At 41.0% G+C, this 19,743-nt stretch overlaps 1 protein-coding gene across 1 annotated transcript in view; it reads right to left on the bottom strand.

The window, feature by feature from the left end:
* DNTT (DNA nucleotidylexotransferase) overlaps window positions 1–13,457 on the bottom strand; it is a 230,303-nt gene extending 216,846 nt beyond the window's left edge. The window contains exons 1-2 of the mRNA XM_075216179.1: window positions 13,255–13,457; window positions 175–349 (exon numbers count right to left, since the gene is read on the bottom strand). Of these exons, the coding sequence (XP_075072280.1) occupies window positions 175–349; window positions 13,255–13,457 (378 nt within the window). The remainder of the gene's footprint in view (window positions 1–174; window positions 350–13,254) is intronic.
* Between the last annotated feature and the right edge of the window lie 6,286 nt (window positions 13,458–19,743).

The following is a 19,743-nucleotide window of genomic DNA, read 5'->3' as shown; positions in this document are numbered from 1 at the left end:
TTATTCCTCACCACACACTGGGCATACTTATCACACATATGTATTGCACATATCTATTTATTGCACTTGTTTCACTATGACACATAATGTTGCTGGATTCTGAAAAATAACAAAGCCACAAAATAGACGCCATATATATTTTTAGGACACTACTTAAACCTCAGTGAGCTTTACCTTAAGTTGGTGCCTGCTTTCTATTGTAATGGGACATCCAGCTCCCATGCATTCTGTGAACCAAGAGATATCCAGGATCTGACATTTAATTGAATCTGACATCTTTTTAGATTGCAACCAATCCATTACTTCAGCCCCAGAATTGTTCTCAGCCACAATGTGAGTGACAGAATCTCTGAAACACAGCAGAGGGAGGGTAATGTTAAACCGAATATTTCCACAACATAATAGATATACATTTCAAGCGGATAATCCCTTATTTTTCGGAATTTAACCAAGTTGAAGATCAGTTTGCTAGATTCGGAGACATCACTGAGGCAGTGCCTGATTAATATTCATGAGGCTTGGCATATTAATGAGGTACTCTTTCCTAGTGAATTCGTAGATTCACTGTTCCATTGTAATCTTTGGATAATATAGGTATACAAGTCTACAGAGCGCTGGTTCCTTGTACACATACGCCCATGCCTCTTCTTACTGAATAGTAATACGAAACCCTTTAATCCTAGGAGAACAAAGTCTCTGTTTCACAGACCATTTCATGTACCAACCAACCATCATATAGTCATTTTCTTTCTCTTGGAACTGAGGTGTATGTCTTGTGTGCTTCACTAAGTAAGTGACACTATCAATACATAGAAATAACAGGGATACATTGACAGAATGTTGTGGAGACTTTGTACTATATACTGTCAGGTGAAACTAAGTACACAGTAGATCCAACTAAATGGTTAAAGTCTCTGTTTCTTTGACCTGGGTGTGGACTTCAAGCTCTGGCAGAACATATATTAAAATAAAGATGAGATTCACAATGCAGATTTTGTACATTGGTCCAAGACCTTTAGATATACCCTGGGGCCTATATAGGTATCCCTGAAACAAGCAGGTGTGCACCAGTTTGAGTCATCTACAGGCCATCGGATACACATAACAGAGGCTATGAGTGTTTGCTGGTTAGCTGAGAGATGGACAATGTCTTGGGAGTCCTAAATGGCTTAAGATCATCAGCAGATTTGTACTGGTGTAAAACAAAATCATTACTCAAAATTATCTTTAGCATTACTGTAAACAACAAAGCTGCTATTACTGATTAATAGATGTTAGATGAATCATGTATAAAGGGGTATCCCATACATATTTTTAAAAGGGGGAATTCAATTAGCCGCGATGTTCAGAGGAATGTGCAATTATTACGATAATACGGTAATGCAACATCGCAGATTTCTCCTCGTACCCTTATGGAGGGGGGAGGGGGAATCTGTGATGTTGCGGTAACACAGACTGCCTTCTCGACCATCCCAGAGGCACTCCTCGAATTCCCCATTTAATATCCCAAATTCATAAGAAAATTATTTTCACATCAGTGCTATTAGCTTTTCTGGTGTCTTCTACAGGGTGTTTAGAAAGTCACTGTGCACTTTTCATAAAGCAGTGAAAACAGTGGAGAATTGAAGCAGTTGAGAAGTTGCCCATGGCAACCAATCAGCATAGAGGTAGCATTTCTAATTTGCATATTATAAAATTATACGGAGCAACTGATTATCTGCCATGTGCTACTTCTCCACTGCTTCACTTATTAAATATACATAAGTGCACAGTGACTTTCCCAACACCCTGTAGAAAAAAAGAACATATTAAAGTATTTTCCAGTTTTCTACTGGAGATTTCAGCTAACATGTAGCAATTCAGTTTGAGAAGAACGCTCAGCTCTCACCTCCCCAATTTTCCCCGTTCACTACAATAGGACTTGGCAGGCAGCAATAGCTACAGTGTTGCTTACATTGCTGCACTATTAAAGCTATTTGCAGAACTACAGAGCTACAGAGAAGCAGAAGCCTGCATATCTATAGGGAGGGGGGGAACTACACTGCATATCTATAGGGAGGGGGGGGGGAACTACCCTGCATATCTACAGGGAGGTGGGGGGGGACTACCCTGCATATCTATAGGGAGGGAGAGGGGGGACTGTCATGCATATGTATAGGGAGGGAGAGGGGAACTGTCATACAAATCTATAGGGTGGGAGGGGGGTGCTGCCATGAAAATCTATAGGTAGGGAGAGAGGTTGATATGTATTAAGGAGGGCAGAGGAGGGGGGCTGATATGTGTGACTGGGGGAGTTTTGATGTGACGGGGGGGGCAGTGGCGGATCCGGGGGGGGCGATCGGGGCGATCGCCCCCCCTAGCAGGGGCTTACTGCCGGCGGCTGCACACTGTGCAGGTCCGTTCAGCAGTGACAGTGTGCTGCCCGGCTGCTCTGATTGTGTTTTAAACACAATCAGAGCAGCGGGGCAGCACACTGTCACTGCCGAGCGGACCTGCACATACTGTGCAGCCGCCGGCAGCCTTAGAAATTAGAAAGGGGGTGGGGCCTAAATCTCCCCCCCCTAAAATCGCCCAGGGTATAGTAATAGTCTGGATCCGCCCCTGCGGGGGGGGGGGGGATAGCTACAGAGTGGAGGTAAGGAAAATAGCTGCAAGGGGGATGGATGCAGGGTGGGAGGTAAAGAAAATGGCTGCAGCAGGGGTTAAGGAAAATGGCTGTGGGGGGATGGTTGTGGTTAAGGAAAATGGCTGCAGGGGGTATTTAAAAAATAAAGCAGCTTTAGGGGGCAGAATCTCATGATTGTGTGGTGGTCACATGGGTGGTCTCAGCAATCACTAGAATTCTAAATATTAGTGAGATGGGGCTGGTAGAGGTTTGTATTTGATTGACAACAAATATTCAGATATTGCTTATATATGCCTGTCCAATGGGGTACTTTTAGCTGGCCATAATGGAGTGTTTTGTTTTAACTAAAGAGCCTAATCATTCAGGGATTGCATTATAATAAATTTTTGCATTTTCAAAACAGGACGCCAACTTTCCAGAAGCCAGCGAGAGGATAACAAAGTTGCAAGAGAGAAGAGCAAGAACAGGTAAGAGACAATGGCACAATCTGTCTAAATTTGAATGCTGGAGAATACACCTGAGCATTCATATTCAGGAGTGTTCCTATACACCTATATATTCGGAGGAGGGGAGGGGGGGGGGGGCGCTGCGGCCGTATTAGCCTAGGGCGGCCAGAACCCTTAGTCAGGCCCTGGACAGGAGTTTGGACCAGCCAACGGTTAGATTAAAAAATTCCACCCAACAGGGACTGTTACAGCCATTCAAGGGCCATTGAATCTGGTGATTGGTGGAGTGTAGGTAAGTACCATATTATATGTTATCTTATTATAGTCAATTCCACCCAAAGCCAATTTTTAAGGTTTGGGCTGATTCACATAATGAGAATGGTGCTTTGAAATGCCAACTATCCTACACATATCTACTCATTAGATTGAAGTACATAAGACTATATTCCTTTTTTCCTGAAAAAAAATTGGTTCCGCAGTTACTAAATAATAAATCACATTATAGCCAGCAGGCGTTGAACTTCTATAGTACCTGTGGCTGGGGAAGAACATTCCAAAAACAGTATTCAATTAGCTTTTCTTCCACGATTACGTGAAGCTGCACAAGTCCCGACATGGCAGATTTTTGTGCGCACCCCATAATGTTGCAAAGGGAAATCTGCGATGTTGCGGTACCATATCACTTTACACACGCAGCCACACGTAATCATGGACTGAAAAGCTATTTGAATATATGTAGTAATTCAATAGCTAGTAAGACAGGTGTGAGGAGGTTTCTGTTGCTCAGAAAACCCCGCTCTTGAATCTTGCTATTTTTCTATTCAATACCATTCTTTCCTCTGAGCTCTTTCTGAGGGCTCCAAGAACACAACCCAATTGACACCTCAAAATGCAGTGTGAGCGAGCCAGCATTCTAGAGTGTCAATTGCAATGATGCACAGAAAGGAAGTGTGTATATTCATACTTCTTATCTAAGCCTAGTGGGAGGAGAGCAATACAGAGCAGCAGCAGGTGCTAGATGGCACATTCCTGGACCGGATCATGGTACACCCTGGCAAAAGATAAATGGGGCAGTGGGGGTATTGAAAATTGTTTAGTGGGGACAAGGAGAAATTCAGTTACACAGAAGAGAGGGCATTGAGATTGACACAAGAGGGGTAATGTTGATGTCAATCTGGCAGGAGAGGGGGTAATGTGCATGGCAATCAGGCAGGGAAAGGGGTAACGTGGATGGCGATCAGACAGGAGAGGGGGTAATATGGATGGCAATCAGAAAGGAGAAGGGTTAATGTGGATAGCAATCAGATGGGAGTGGGGGTAATGTGGGTGGCAATCAGACGGAGAGGGGGTAATGTGGATGGCAATCAGACGGGAGAGGGGGTAATGTGGATGGCAATCAGACCGGAGAGGGGGTAATATGGATGGCAATCAGACCGGAGAGGGGGTAATGTGAATGGCAATCAGACAGGAGAGGGGATAATGTAGATGGCAATCAGGCAGGGGAAGTGGTAATGTGCATAGCAATCAGAAAGGAGAAGGGTTAATGTGGATGGCAATCAGACGGGAGAGGGGGTAATGTGGATGGCAATCAGACGGGAGAGGCTGTAATGTGGATGCCAATCAGACGGGAGAGGGGGTAATGTGGATGGAAATCAGACAGGAGAGGGGGCATTGAGTATGGTAATTGCAATGAGGTGGCATACTGTTGTGTCAATGTGATATGTACTTAAGTGCAAGGCACTCCCCTTCCATCAGATGGCCACGTCCTCCCCGTGGTATGGTCACACCACCCACACAATAAAGCATTTGGAAACCTCCTCTACAGATCATGTGGTTACCTGTAAGATGTCCATCCTTGTCTATAATTTCCACGTCACACAGCAGATTCCAGAGCCAGAATAATTATATGCAGCTATTTTATTTTTAAGGGCATTTCTTGGTAAATAATGAATAATTAAAAGAACAACATTTGGACAACAGGAGTCCTTGTTAATTTATAACTCCCCCAAAACAAAATTTGTAGCTGCTGCAGATTTCTCATGTAACATTTTACTTTTGTGCGGATTATTATTATTGAAGGGAACTTCAATTTCCCCTCTGCCATTTACAGAGTAAAATGAACCTGCCAACAGGAACAAATTGAGTACATTCCTCTTATTCTTAATGAGTTCATAAAAAGTCATGAAAATATTAATATTTTAAGCTATATTTATTCCTCCTAGGGAGCATTTTCAATCCAGAGTGAGTGATTTTTAAAATGCTTTTCTCACAAATATTACTTTGCAGCAATTGCTTTAGAAAACGTTATAACCTACATAGTAGACAGAGGGTACAATTTGACCCTATTATTCCATTATACTGTGCTTTCTAATAACCCCAGGCCCCTCCCACCTAGTCCCTTATTACCTTGTGCAGAGCAGGAGGCGGGGTTGGGGGAGGTGCCGCAGGCAGAGGAGGGGGATGCCAGACTCCGTACTGGAATAGTACTGGCTGCTGGTACTTATTGACAGGCCAGCACTGCACTCCCAGCCTATGGCTGCACACAGGCATTGTTGGCTCTAGTGACCAATAACCAACTTTGCTTTGGCTAATTGGTCAATATGAACCACCTATGCTTCCATGTAATAATATTGGAGGTAGGGCATTTGTGTGACTGGAATGAGTGTACACGGTGCACTGTTTAGGGCATATTCACTTACAATGCTTAGGGCAGCAACAATACTATTTTTATAATATTTCCTACAGACCATTTTTTTTGTTACATTAAAACTAAAGCCATCTCAACCAACATGTTTTAATCATGCTTGTCTTCTCTCCTGGAAAGTCCGAGAGACTCACAAATTTCGAAAGAGCAGGTTTCCCTCCCGGATCCCACCCACTTTACTGTTGAAGTGGTCGGAGGCGGGGTTTGATTACATGTTTCGCAGCATTGCACAGCAGGGGCGGAGCCACGGTGACACAATCACGTTGCCACACTCTCATACAATTGCCACCTGACCCCCTTCTTTGATTTGCCAAAGTGGATATCTTCAATGTTGGTAAGTATGTTTTTAATGTAAGCAGAATATCTTTTTTTATTATTATTATTATTATTATCGTAGATTTGTGAGCAGGATTTGGCCTTCTGCGGAACGACGAAGCAAAAACAGGAATCAAAGATTCTGCAGAACTTCACAGCTCTGCAAAATGTTCTACTGCAAAACTCTAAGGGGTATATTTACTAAACTGCGAGTTTGAAAAAGGGAAGATGTTGCCTATAGCAACCAATCAGATTCTAGCTGTCATTTTGTAGAGTGCACTAAATAAATGACAGCTAGAATCTGATTGGTTGCTATTGGCAACATCTCCACTTATTCAAACCTGCAGTTTAGTAAATCTAGCCCTAAGTGTGCTAAATTTTGCTGTGATTTCTACCCTCCCAACACATTTGTAGCAAAATGTCTGCAAGCCATGCAAATTATCCTGTAGAACTTGTGCAGCCAGAGCGAACAGATTTCAGAGACTAGCAGAAATACGAGGTCTCTAGTTTACTCCTCAGGCATCTCTTCCTCTGCTTATACAATGATTGTAATATCACTCCATACAGAATACTTCAATTTCCTGTTCTTCTGTAACAACAAACATGCAGTTTTGTTACATTCTCTAGTAAATACCGCATACCCGTTATTTTTCCTGTGCGTAGAAAATCAGTTGGAGAGAGAACGGCTGTTTCCTGTGGTTTATCTAGTTTATATAAAATATTCACATTAATTGTTGCCCAGGCTGCACGGCTGGGAATATTGCCTTGTCTAAACTTACTATTGCGGTAGGGAAAGCAGTGGAGGCGTTGTTTACATACAACCTGTACAGCTGTCCCTGTTTCTTGGCACATTAAGCAACAAACATAGGACTACAAACAGCAAAGAAGGACAAATATGATGATATGAAAAGAAAAAAATAACAGATGCTACGAATTTATACACAACAAGTTACATTTTTCAGTTGGTACAAAGGCAGCTGACTCACATTCATATTGTTCAGGAAGGTACTTGGGCAATGAAAGCTTTTCTAAAAGAAAACACTTTGTATATTGTGCTGCAAAAGTACCAATATTGCCTCAAAAGTTATCATATAAATATAAATTATTTTTAGAAGTATTTATTTAATCTTTTAAATATATGGGCATACGTTCTGTATAATTATGTCTTTGCTGGGGCTAGTAACATTTTTGAGTTGCTAACAGTTGAAATATAAATTTCTGTAGTATTCTGACTGTAGTCTATGTTGGTAATAGCATTGCATATAAATACTCTATGGTAGATTTATCAAACCTGAAAGTGGTGGGGGTGTTGCCCATAGCAACCAATCAGATTCTAGATTTCATTTTGTGGAATGTGCCAGGAAAATGATAGCTAGAATCTGAGTGGTTGCTATAGGCAACAACTCCACTTTTCCAGTTAATAAGGTTTGATAAATCAACCTGTCTGATTGGTTACCAGCAGTAAAGTAATAGGAGTAACAGCAGAGGGGGCAGACAAGAGACCATGGGAAATCAGGCACTATGGCACAAACAAGAGGCAGTAAGGGTCAAATGTGCAAAACCATAGAATAAATGATAGTGATGTTACGAGTCTACTTTTATGCAATTGCACTTGGATTTACTAGGAAGTGCATGAATTTGCAAACTGAGATCTCAAAATATTTAGGAGTGCACCATTAATTAAAGAACACAGGCATTCCTTGATAAGTGTGTATTAGGTATATGAGTTCGCCTTCCCATGCACCAACCTGCAAAAATTATGATTTTGTTTTGCGGGACAAGATTATTTTGATAACATAAATGAGTAAATCAGGTAAGTTGGAAGAGGGCGAACAAACTTTTCCAGAACTTAGGAGGTGCCAGAAGTCAAAAGTGACACCAATAATAAACATTACCCCAATGTCTCACTGACTGTCTACTGGATAATAAAAGAACTTGTTTGGTATTAAGAAAGGAAGAGACATTGTGAGATTCGTCATTTGACTCTTGGGGGTATATTTACTAAACTGTGGGCTTGAAAAAAGTGGAGATGTTGCCTATAGCAACCAATCAGATACTAGTTAGCATTTATTTAGTGCATTATACAAAATGACAGCCAGAATCTGGTTGGTTGCTATAGGCAACATCTCCACTTTTTCAAACCTGCAATTTAGTAAATATACCCCTTGGAGTAAGGACTCATATGAGAGAAACTTAAATTATATTTTATTACATGTATATTATTATGTGAATGTACTCATGAATTTTGCCATTTTCTAGAGCATATATCTGAGATATAAAACATATCTACAATATCTGTAACACATATGATATGCACCTGAGATATACACAAGCTAGTATTGAATGTTTATTATAGAGTGAAGCGTCACTCAGTTGTATATTGATGCAGCAAGCCATAGGGAGCGCTTATTAGGGATCATACAAATATTTTGCTTTATAAATAGGTAGGACCAGCACATAATGAGGTTCCCTTGACGTTGGGATGCAGGCTTAAATCTTTTGATCAAAATATGAACTAATACCTCATGATTTCATTTTGCTAGGTATACACAGATATGCAGTGTGAAGGATAAGCGCTGACAACTGTCTTTTTGTTTTTTTGTATACATATATTGGCATTTATATTGCCACGCAGCTGGTACCACATACAATATGGGAAATACCTAGCGTGGCCTTATTGCCAAGCAGCTGGTACCATATATAATGTGGGATATACCGAGCGCGGGCTTGTTTTTCTCTAGGTTTTGTTTCAAAATATTGCCTTTTTGTCATAGCAGCTGTCCATTAAGCCTATTTAAGGCACATTTGGGTGTGTCTCACAAGCCAGCCCTTGCTAGATGTAAACCCCTATACCTGGGAGGTGAGTGCATTTTATTTTAACTGCATTTTAATGGTGTTTAAAGCATATAGGTCAGTGTAGGACCTGTATATAATGAGGTTCCCTTGATGTTGGAATGCAGGCTTAAATCTCTTGATCAAAATATGAACTAATACCTCATGTTTTCAGTTTGCTAGACACACACAGATATGCAGTGTGAAGGATAAGTGCTGACAACTGTCTTTTAGTTTTTTATAAATAGAGAGCAAATGTTTGGTCAGAATGTGCTCTGTAAAAACTAATGAATAAAAGGATAATATACACTAAATTATTATTATTATTGCACCACAGTGCCGTACAGTATGGAAAGTAAGGCATACATAAAACAGGTACATACAAGGTAGACAAAATAAATGCAAACATGAAAACAAGGAGTATAGAGGATCCTGCTCATGAAAGAGCATACAGTCTAAGAGAAAGAGGACATAGCTGAAACAAGAGAAGTGAGCGTTGCTTAGAGTGGAGATTGGAACAGGTGTGAGATTGTATTAGTGTGGGTAGTATAGGTGGAATAGGGTGTCACAAGGGGATGTGGGATGGAGGCTACTTGTAGATATTAGCACAACTGATCTAGGAGGTGCGTAGTCTAACGAGCTTCTATTATTCACCAGGGACCCCCACAAGGAGGTATGCGCTTTGCTGCAAGAGATACACAGGTCGCGGTTCTTCAAGACAGTCACCAGCGAAGTAGTTGTGAACAGAGAATAGTCAGACAGTCCGAGTTCAAAGCAGCCAGGTAGTGATGTACAGAATCGTTATCCAGAGTATGGTCAAGGGAAGCCAAGAATCAATATCAGGAGGCAATGTGGTGGCCAAATCAGATTTCAAAGGATAGACAGTAGCCAAGCTGGGTCTGGAGCCAAAGGAAACACTTGTAGGGATTAGGAGGTAAGGCAGGAATGGAGGAGCACTGGAGCAAGGTGTAGACCCGATACTCTGGCACCCTAATGGTGCAAGAGTTTGTTTTTTATAGAGACTGAAAAATCAAATTGGTCCCCTGGTGGTCAGGGACGTCACTGACAGCTGATTGAGAAGCGCCCCTTCGAAGATCAACAGGACGCGTGCATGTGCGCGAGGACGCAGAGTGGTGGTGTTGTTGAGGGCTTTGTAGGTGAGGGTGAGTAATTTGAAATTAATTCTGCAGGACACCGGGAGCCAGTGTAGAGATTTACCAAGTGGTGCAGTAGATGTGGAGCAGTGAGAGTGGGATCAGTCTTGCAGCTGCATTTAGGATGGATTGAAGTTGGTATACTTGGGTGAGGGGGATGCCAGACAGCATGATGTATGCTGAAGACAGGTGTTTAGGCTTATTCCCAGCATGGACGAAAAATTACACAGTAACCTATAGCAACCAATCAGTAATTAGCTTTGATTGGTCCAGTAGTCTAATGAAACCAAGTATACAATTGGGTGCTATTTGTAAGTGCACTGTGAACATAGAGGTACCTCTAAAATGCAGCAGGCCATACTGTATGCCACTGATGAGTTATTGTCATCTGCTTCGATGTGACATTAATGGACCACCAGAATAAATGTTTATTTTGAAATTTTTCTTTTACTGAAGTAAAAACATAAAACTTAAAATTTCCACCAATTATGTGACAATCTGCTTACTGACCTCAAACCTCTGTTTTCATGTATTAATAGACACCTTACAAGTTATTGCTATATATTCATATTCAATGCAGTTCTTAAATAGCTGCGGTGAACTTCCTGCCTATTCAAGCAAGAGGATAATTGCAGATGAGCTTCAAAGTTATAATTTACACTGTTTATCCCTTTTTCAACATATAGAGTCACAATTATCACAATTATCATTAATACATATTATTACATTGCTGTATTAATTAGAACATATCAAAATGCAGGTATATTTGAACTTCCCTAAAACCAGATTCTTTTCTTTTTACTTTAATATAAATATTCAAAAAGTTATTCCATATGAAGAACCTAATATTTCTGCTCAACAAACATGGTTGTAATTGTACTACTTAAAGCCTTTTGTATGTAATTAGGTCACAAGTAGGTATGTAATTAGGTCACAGCTGTATTTGATGTATCCAGGACATAGTAGATGTGCTTCTCAATGTATTTCTTCCTGGTAAAATACTTTGTAAAATAAATAGATCATTTAAATACTAAGCAAAGAAAGCAGTATTTGGTTGAATAATTCATACACAAGAATGAGCATGGAGTGAACGTCATACATAATTGGCTAAATGTGATAATCAATACTCAATGAATTACTTACAGGTTGGCTTAAGTCTAGCTTGATATAAATGTAGTTTCTTTAAAAGAAATCTGTAATTATATAAGAGCAAAGTTGTGCCAAAATAGTGCACTCAAATTTTGCAGCGGAACAGACAGTTTTGCAGACAAGTTCCAGTGACATAAATCCCAACTTCGCAGCTTTGGGGATTGGGACAGAGGCATGGTCACGTTGTGATAGGTTGTCACACGCTGCTCTGAAGTCCTGATATGCCTGGTGGGGGAGTGGCAACACCCCAGGGGGGTGTGTCTAGCAGTTTTAAAGTGTTAGGCTGCCTTTACACCCCTCCCAGTAACCATTCATTGACTAATCAAGCAGCAGTGAACAGGACATACCTGCCAACCCTCTCACCCGCAGGACAAAGCTGTCCCTCTTGGAGTGGCTGGACGGAGGCCTCAAATTGGGACTACCCTGTCTAACTCGGGACAGTTAGGATGTATGCAGTGATGTTATATTCAAATTCAGCTTTTGTTTCTGCATTCTGTGGAATGTCCATTTTGCACTGTCTTTGTAAAGTTGCATTGTAAGAATTTATAGTCTGTATAGAGATAGGACAATGACAGTGAATTTATTCTGATGTGTTGTATGGTTGGAGCACGACTGGATATACTTAAGACAAAATTCCACCTGCTAACCATGCAAAATATTGCTGCCAAATACGGAAAAGGTGAATAATTTATGGAATGATTTTGAAAAAATAAATTTGTCTCTGTACCAGTTATGCATGTCGACCCCTAAAGGCAACAAGTTGCATTACAAGTCCTTTGTCAAGGTAATTGTAGGTGTAAATTCCACCCTTTAGGCCTGATGCACAGTTGGGCCACAAAATGGGCGTAATTTATGTTTAAAAAGCAACAATTGTATATTTATACCTATATGCTGAGCCACACGCATTATAACATCCGTGCAGCTCGGCACCAGTAACACATCCATCCGGATTACACCGGGCACACGTCACAGACAATTACATCCCACTTGTCACCGTGTTTTTATCAATTTGATTATGTGCAAACACATTCGCTATTAGGCTTAAACCTCTATAATACAACAGAAACAACTACCCTTCTCATACACAAAAAAAGTTTGCTAACATACACAGACAAGAGCATAATATATATCTAAGTGACAAATCAGCTTTAGTGGTGCAATTGCAAGCAGCCAGTTACAACAGGTTCACTAGTGCCCGAGGCTGTCATCATCATCATCATCATCATCCGCTGGTTGCATCTGCCGCTGATCACCCATCCACAGTAATTTCTCAGGCATATATACGTTTCTTTCCTGGGCTGAATGCGTTCACAGTTGCACATATACACCCTTACTGTACTCAGTCTACATCAGTGATGGCTAACCTGTGACACTCCAGGTGTTGTGAAACTACAATCCCCAGCATGCTTTGCCAGTAGATAACTAGCTGATAGCTGGCAGAGCATGCTGGGACTTGTAGTTTCACAACACCTGGAGTGTCACTGGTTAGCCATCTTTGGCCTACATTAAAACGACCCCATTCTGCCTTTCCAGGGGCAGTCTGGTGTAAGTGGCAGAGTAACGCAAACTGCTTGGGCGTATATGCATGAGCCCACTTTCTAGGCATGCGCAAAGCAATTGCAAATTACGCAATTTCAAACTATGCAAAACTAGCATACATCCCGCCATGCATCAGCCCCTGTTTCTTTAGCTGGATATTGCCATGACTCAAACCAGGTCGCTCCACCTGTTGTGATAATGGGATCTGATTGAAAAGTGTTGTGAATAATGGTAGAATTCAGATAAACTTTCAGCCATTGCAGTACGATTGATTTGTCCAGCAAGTGGAACACAGCAATAACATTATAGTGCTTGGATATAAAGTCATGAGTAGATAACAGCTGGAGAAATACAAACCCCAGGATGATTTGCCAGCCATAGGCCAGAGCCTGTTGTAAGCAAACTAATTATCAGAAACTAAATCATAGCAATACCATTTTATAGAAAGTGTCAGAAAAAGTTCCCCGCTATAACTAATCACACCCCTACCTTAGTTCATTTTCAATTTGGAATCCCCTTTTCCTTGCCAGTTCCATCAGAAAATTCCTCCTGCTTGTCCCCATCTTCCTCTCCACAAGAAATAGGACTACGTCCTTAAATTTCACTTCATATCGGCAAAATGAAGTGGAAACCTGTGCAATTTTGGGTTTCTTTTTTATAGGAACTAACATTGAGGCTCTGACTAGATCCATGATATCAGCGTATTGCCAGTGTGATCTTGAATGAGCCAAATATTCCACTGCCAGCTGCAATTTTTATATCACCACCCATTTATGTCAGTTTTCCTGCCAGGCTGGTGGTTTGCCTGCACTAGTTTTTGTACATCTGCAGAGTCTATTTACTACTTTAAACAGAAAGTAAAATTATTTGACATAAACATATGACTGAAGAACTCTAAACAGCTTGGGCAGATGTGCTTTCAATTCTCCACAAACAATTACCCTCCTTGTCCTAGTTACATGCAGGAACATGTTGGTAATTTGCATATCAAACGTTTTTCTAATTTCTTTATTACGTCCTTTAATGTTATGAATAAAAGGGACTGATCAAAGGAAGTTTCAAATTTATTATAATTCGTATGATCAGAGGGATGTGAATTTTTATTGATTAATGAAATGATTTCCTGGTACTCGGTATGGGAGAGGCTGGATCGTCTTGCAGTAAGATCCATAAATAAAATGGCATAGGGTAGAATGGTCATGTCCCACTTATCATGATCAGTAAAACAAACTTACCTATCTGCTAACTAAACTGCACTTGTCATACATGTTAATGATGCCAGGGCAAAGACCACATTAGTGGATTCCCACCACATTGAGGTATGAGGAGCATCTCAGCAGCTTTGTAGTAAATGGGTTAATATGCAGAATAATTTTATTATACAATAAAGGTGTGAATAATTGTATAGAAAACAATAAAAGATATTCTTATCTCTTTCATTCTCTGATCTCTGGTATCCCTTATTCATCACAAATAATTCACCTTTCACTATGGTGACCAGGGGGTAAATGTATGAAGCTCCGGGTTCTTCAACACCTGCGAGTTCGGCATCTTCAGCGCTTAAATTTAAAGCGGCGCTGCCTTGTAAAGGGAAGTTTCCCTTTACAAGGCAGCGCCGCTTTAAATTTAAGCGCTGAAGATGCCGAACTCGCGGGTGTTGAAGAACCCGGAGCTTCATACATTTACCCCCAGGTCACTTCATTCATTACAGAGAGAGACAAAGATTATTTGCAGTACGTAGTGCCTGACATAAAATAGGTGCAATGTATGCTCAAAAATGCTGGACGTAAAAGTAGCATATTTATGCTGATATGCTGAGTCGCTCACATTTCAAGATCCATACACGCTAGTGGTTAGCACTTCTGCCTCACAGCCCTGGAATTATGAGTTTGATTCCCGACCATGGCCTTATCTGTGAGGAGTTTGTATGTTCTCCCCGTATTTGCGTGGGTTTCTTCTGGGTGCTCCGGTTTCCTCCCATACTCCAAAAACATACTGGTGTGTGTGTGTATGTGTGTGTGTTTGTTTGTATGTTAGGGAATTTAGACTGTAAGCTCCAATGCGGCAGGGACTGATGTGAGTGCGTCCTCTGTATAGCGCTGCAGAAATAGTGGTGCTTTATAAATAGCCGTTGATGAACATATGCCTGACAAAGAAAACACCAATCAGCATCAGCGGTGCTATTGCAAATAGCCAATCACAAGCAGCTCACTAGTGCTGGATATCATCACCATCCGCTATCTGAACCTCGGTAGTCCGAAAATATTACGGCTTTTTAAGGAGTATATGCGTCTTTTTTCTGGTCTGTATCAATTCACAATTGTGCAAACATTCCCTTACTGTACTCTGCCTACATTACAATGCGTCCAACCCGCCTCTGCAGACTGGCATAAGTGGCAGAATCATGAAATTCTGCATGGCCGTGCATGCATGTGCCCACTTTATGGGCATGAAATGAGCGATTTCACTCAAGATACGCTACGCAAAGTGGCATAGCACTCTCTCTGCATCTGCCCCACACCTGCAGCCTCTCAGCCATACATTACACAGCTCACCCCCTCTGCCCAGGACCTCCAATGCAGAAAACTGTCACAGGAACCTCTAAAAAAAGGCTGATAAATTTCCTTTCACTCATTGAAAAAGAAAATACAGAATTTTTCAAGAAACCGAAACATAATTTCATACAAACATGATTCAAATACTGAAATGTTATAACTTCCTACTACTCCTGTATTGTAAGGAATAACGTTCCCTTTACTGTGAAATATAAGAATAATAGAAGTCACTCAACCTGCAACTTTGTGTTTTTATATGGTCAGTAATCTTATAATATCCCTATCTTTCACAATGGTGGATGCATAATTACATAAATAATTGGTGAGTTCTGACATCCCAATTAATTGATTGTAAAGTTACAGTATTCTACATAACAAAGTACTGATAAATTGTCTAATTTATTCACATACAGAGATTAGGGATACATATAGCAGCTATAATGTAACATGCGACTGTAAGAGTACACCAAATTTTCAAATGTTAGCACCACACATTCTGGCTTTTAGAAGGGCTATATAAAGGCTTATAGCTGTGGTTAGGTTTATATATCGTATACAGGTTATTGTTCATTCAGAGCATTATTTAGAGTTATTTTCGCTGTTTGCTGCTTTCATACACCTACATTTCTGTATTTTCAGTTGGACATATCTTAAACCACGTGCAATTTGTAATCTAAGACATAGATGCGTCGGATGCAACAATGTGGCTGTCATCATCATCAACACAAAAAATTACAACTGGTCTATGGCACCAGTAAATATTAGAGATGTTTACTGACCCCCGTGTTCTGGTTTTGGTTTTGGATCTGGATTAACTCCGTGTTTTGGTTCTGGTTTTGGAAAAACCGCCCTCGTGTGTTTTGTTTTTGGATTTGGATCTGTATTTTTAGAAATTTGCTAAAATATGCTAAAATCACATAATTTTTCTCTTTTTTGTGCCTACATTATTATTAACCTCAATAGCACTAATTTCAAGTCATTTGCAGTCAATTTTGACCACCTCACAGGTCACAATATTATTTTCATACACTGTCGGACAAAGACTGCAGCGACCTGGCTGGATGCTAAGCAACAGAGCAATGACACAAACACACTGCAGTTCATAGCACATATAGGAAACATTGCCACACAGCAGTGGCAGAAAAGAAAAGTGGTGCAAGATGGAATTGTCGTTGGTCCCACCCACCCACGCTTATGTAAGATATTGAAAACTATATGTACAGTTTAACAAAGCAAGCACTCCAGCCACAAGCAGTGCCATTTTTGTGGCTGAAGTGCTTGGTTTGTTTGGGCCCTCACAAAACAAGTTACCAATAGCTTAGCTGCCTAACAGTTAGAGATGGGCGGGCTCGGTTTCCTTGAAACTAAACCCACCCGAACTTTGGAGATCCGAGTACCAAGCCGATTTGGCTCAGTACTCTCGCACCTATTCGGTTTCCAAAACGAGGCGAAACGTCATTGTGACATCGTCTGATCTCGGATCTCGCGAGTTTTAGAATGAATAAATACCCGCCTCAATGGCGATCTAGCGTCATTTGAGAGAGGGACAGAGAAGGGTTAGGTCACAGAATAGAGCAGGAATAGAACAGTATACAGCAATATAGAGCAGGCATTTTTCAAAGTGTTTGGGGTGTCATATCCCCCTTCTAAAAAAGCTGTATTTGCTGAGTGCTGAAATTGTAATATAACAGCACGGTATATTGCTGAATTTGCACTACAAAGTGTTTTGGGTGTCATATCCCCCCTTCTAAAAAATCTGTATTTTCTGAGTGCTGAAATTCTAATATAGTACTGTATTGTTTAGGGAGGGCCTAGTAGGGATTAAACTGTATTTTTCTGAATTTGCACTGATAAGTATAGGTTCTAATCAGGGCCGTAACTAGGGCTGTGCCATAGGGGCGACCGCCCAGGGCGCAGCGCTGAAGGGGGGCGCAATTTAGGAATATTTTAGGTTAATTTGGTCAAAATTGAGGGCTAGGGGGGCGGCATTTGTCTTTCTTGCCCAGGGCACTAGAATTCTAAGTTACGGCTCTGGTTCTAATGTACACCCAAAGACGAGTGCTCAATTACTAACAGTCAAAAATGAAGAGGAAGACAAGCAGGCTTGTGTGTAGAATTTGCAGGCAAATTCTACTGCGTTATATAGGTAACACCCAAACAGAGGAGCTTAATTTCTCCATTGCTAATTGTAATTGCTGAAATAGAAATTATAGGCCTGCCTGTCTTGATCCAAATCTGCAGTTACATTTTATTGTACCATAGCTCACTCAGAAACAGGAGAGGTGGCAGTGTTCAGTGCTGAAACAGAAATTGTAATAATAGGGCTGTCAGTGTTCTTCAAGTCTCCGTGACATTGTATTGTGCCATAGCTCATACAGAAACAGGAAGGGTGACATTGTTGGTGTCACTCTCTAGTCTCAGTCATGATGATACTAATCCCTCTATTGTCATGTGCTAAAGCCTATGTTGAAGTGCATGGTGGTTTTAAGTCAGGGAAACAAAAATGTAAATAAAAAGCTTGTAACTTTTTAAAGAAAAAAAACCTTTCTAAAAAAGGTTAAATTTTATTGTAAAAAAACATAAAATTGCCAAGATACCATTCTACCCAAAATATTACCAAGCATACCAGCATCAGGTAGCTCCCTTCTCTTAGCTAGATTTCAGCACCTGCTGCAATCTACACTGTCATCATATTCACCCTCATCATTGTGTACATCTTCCTCAAACTATACTAATTCATCCCCGCTGGAATCCACCATCATAGAAGTCTGTGTACTTTGATGTAATTGCCGATAATGGCCTTCCTCATAGAATTTGTAGTTCATTATATGGCAGACCTCTCAAGATTTTAGGGCAATTCTCTTAGAGCAGAGCAAATATCAAAATGTTGTGCTGACTCATCTGCATCATCACTGGGTGTCTTGGGAAAGCTAAGTTTTTTCCGACAAGCAGTTGCCAGAGAAACTGAAGGAGTAGACGTCATTAAAAGATGTTGATAGCTCTTGGATCCTGGCGAAGCGAATTAAGTACTTAATCTACAATTACACTATAGTTAGCAGATTTACTTCGTTTTATTTCATCCGTAAAATTTCTCTAGCTGCTCTCAAAAAGTATAATTAGGGCAATCACTTGACTCAAGATAACCGTGTCTGCACTCTCTTCACAGGTGACTACTTCGCTGAACTAAAGTACATTCCCCTCAAATGCTAGTCTTCCTGCAGCTGCTGCATTCTCCTACATGCTGTTACAGAATCCCGAAAATTACCCTAAATTTTTCGGGACACAAAAAGCATCTCCTGCATGTCATTATCATTTTTTAAAAGTTTGGTAACATCAAGTTGATTGTGTGAGCGAAACAGGAAATGTGATGGAATTCCCTCCCGCTGTAATGCTTGAACAATATTGGTGTCATATCCTCAGGAGAGTCCAAGCAGGATTAGCCATCTTTCAATGACATCCCTTACTTTTTGTAACAGATTGTCAGCTGTATGCCTCTTAGTGAAGCCGCTGATACACAGAGTAGCCTACTTCTGAAAAATGTGATGTACCTGGGTACATGCTGCTGCTGTCCCTGCTGGTGAAGGCGAATGACCAACCAAGTGGGCTGTCACAGTCATATAATCTTTATTTTGCCCAGTTCCACTTGTCCCCATATCTGTGGTTAAGTGTACAGTGAGTAGAAATTCCCCTATCAAGTAATTGCTTCCTTTTGAGGGAGTTCAACTTAAGCCACCACCAGTGTCAAAGTGGCAAGGTATAGTACCTGCACTTTCCAATAATACTGTATCTCCACCTCTGACTAGCCTGGGCCCACTTTGATTATGAGATATCTGGTGTTCCAGGTCTTCCCAAACTCTTGCAAGCCAACACAAGCATTATCCACATCTGTGGTTTTCATTTAATGATAGTTTATCAGAGCTCAGCAGAGCCCCCCTCTCCCACACTGTCAGAATTGGGTAAAAACAATTCTCCGTTTTATTGTTGTATGTAGAATGATTTATCTTAAAACAGGCTTGACCCCTTAGTCATTTCCTGTACCTCACATGGAAGGACATTCTGGCTCCCTCAAATCCATTCTGATCTGTTTGGCTCTCCTTTGCCAAAGTCTCCACAGAAGCGCTGCACACTTGTCATGGGCTAAGGAGATGCACTGCACTCTGGAATGCATGCGCACTTCCTATCTACAGAGGCCCAGCTGTGTCAAACTAATGAGGAAATACAACCTACTGCCAGTCTGGCATCTCTCTATGTTACTGGGCAGGCTAGACCACACATTGAATTTCCACACTAGTTTGACACAACCAGGCTCCCATAGGCAAGAAGCACCAGCACATTCCTGCATGGAGTGCATTTATTTAGCACTTTAGAGGACCATGAAATAAAGGACAGGTAAACCCGGCAGCAAGCGGGCCACCTAGAGCCC

Source organism: Mixophyes fleayi, chromosome 6 (assembly GCF_038048845.1).
Source record: "Mixophyes fleayi isolate aMixFle1 chromosome 6, aMixFle1.hap1, whole genome shotgun sequence".
NCBI lineage: Eukaryota > Metazoa > Chordata > Amphibia > Anura > Limnodynastidae > Mixophyes > Mixophyes fleayi.
Note: the sequence above shows the minus strand (reverse complement) of the source record. Positions and strands in the feature narration are given on the sequence as shown.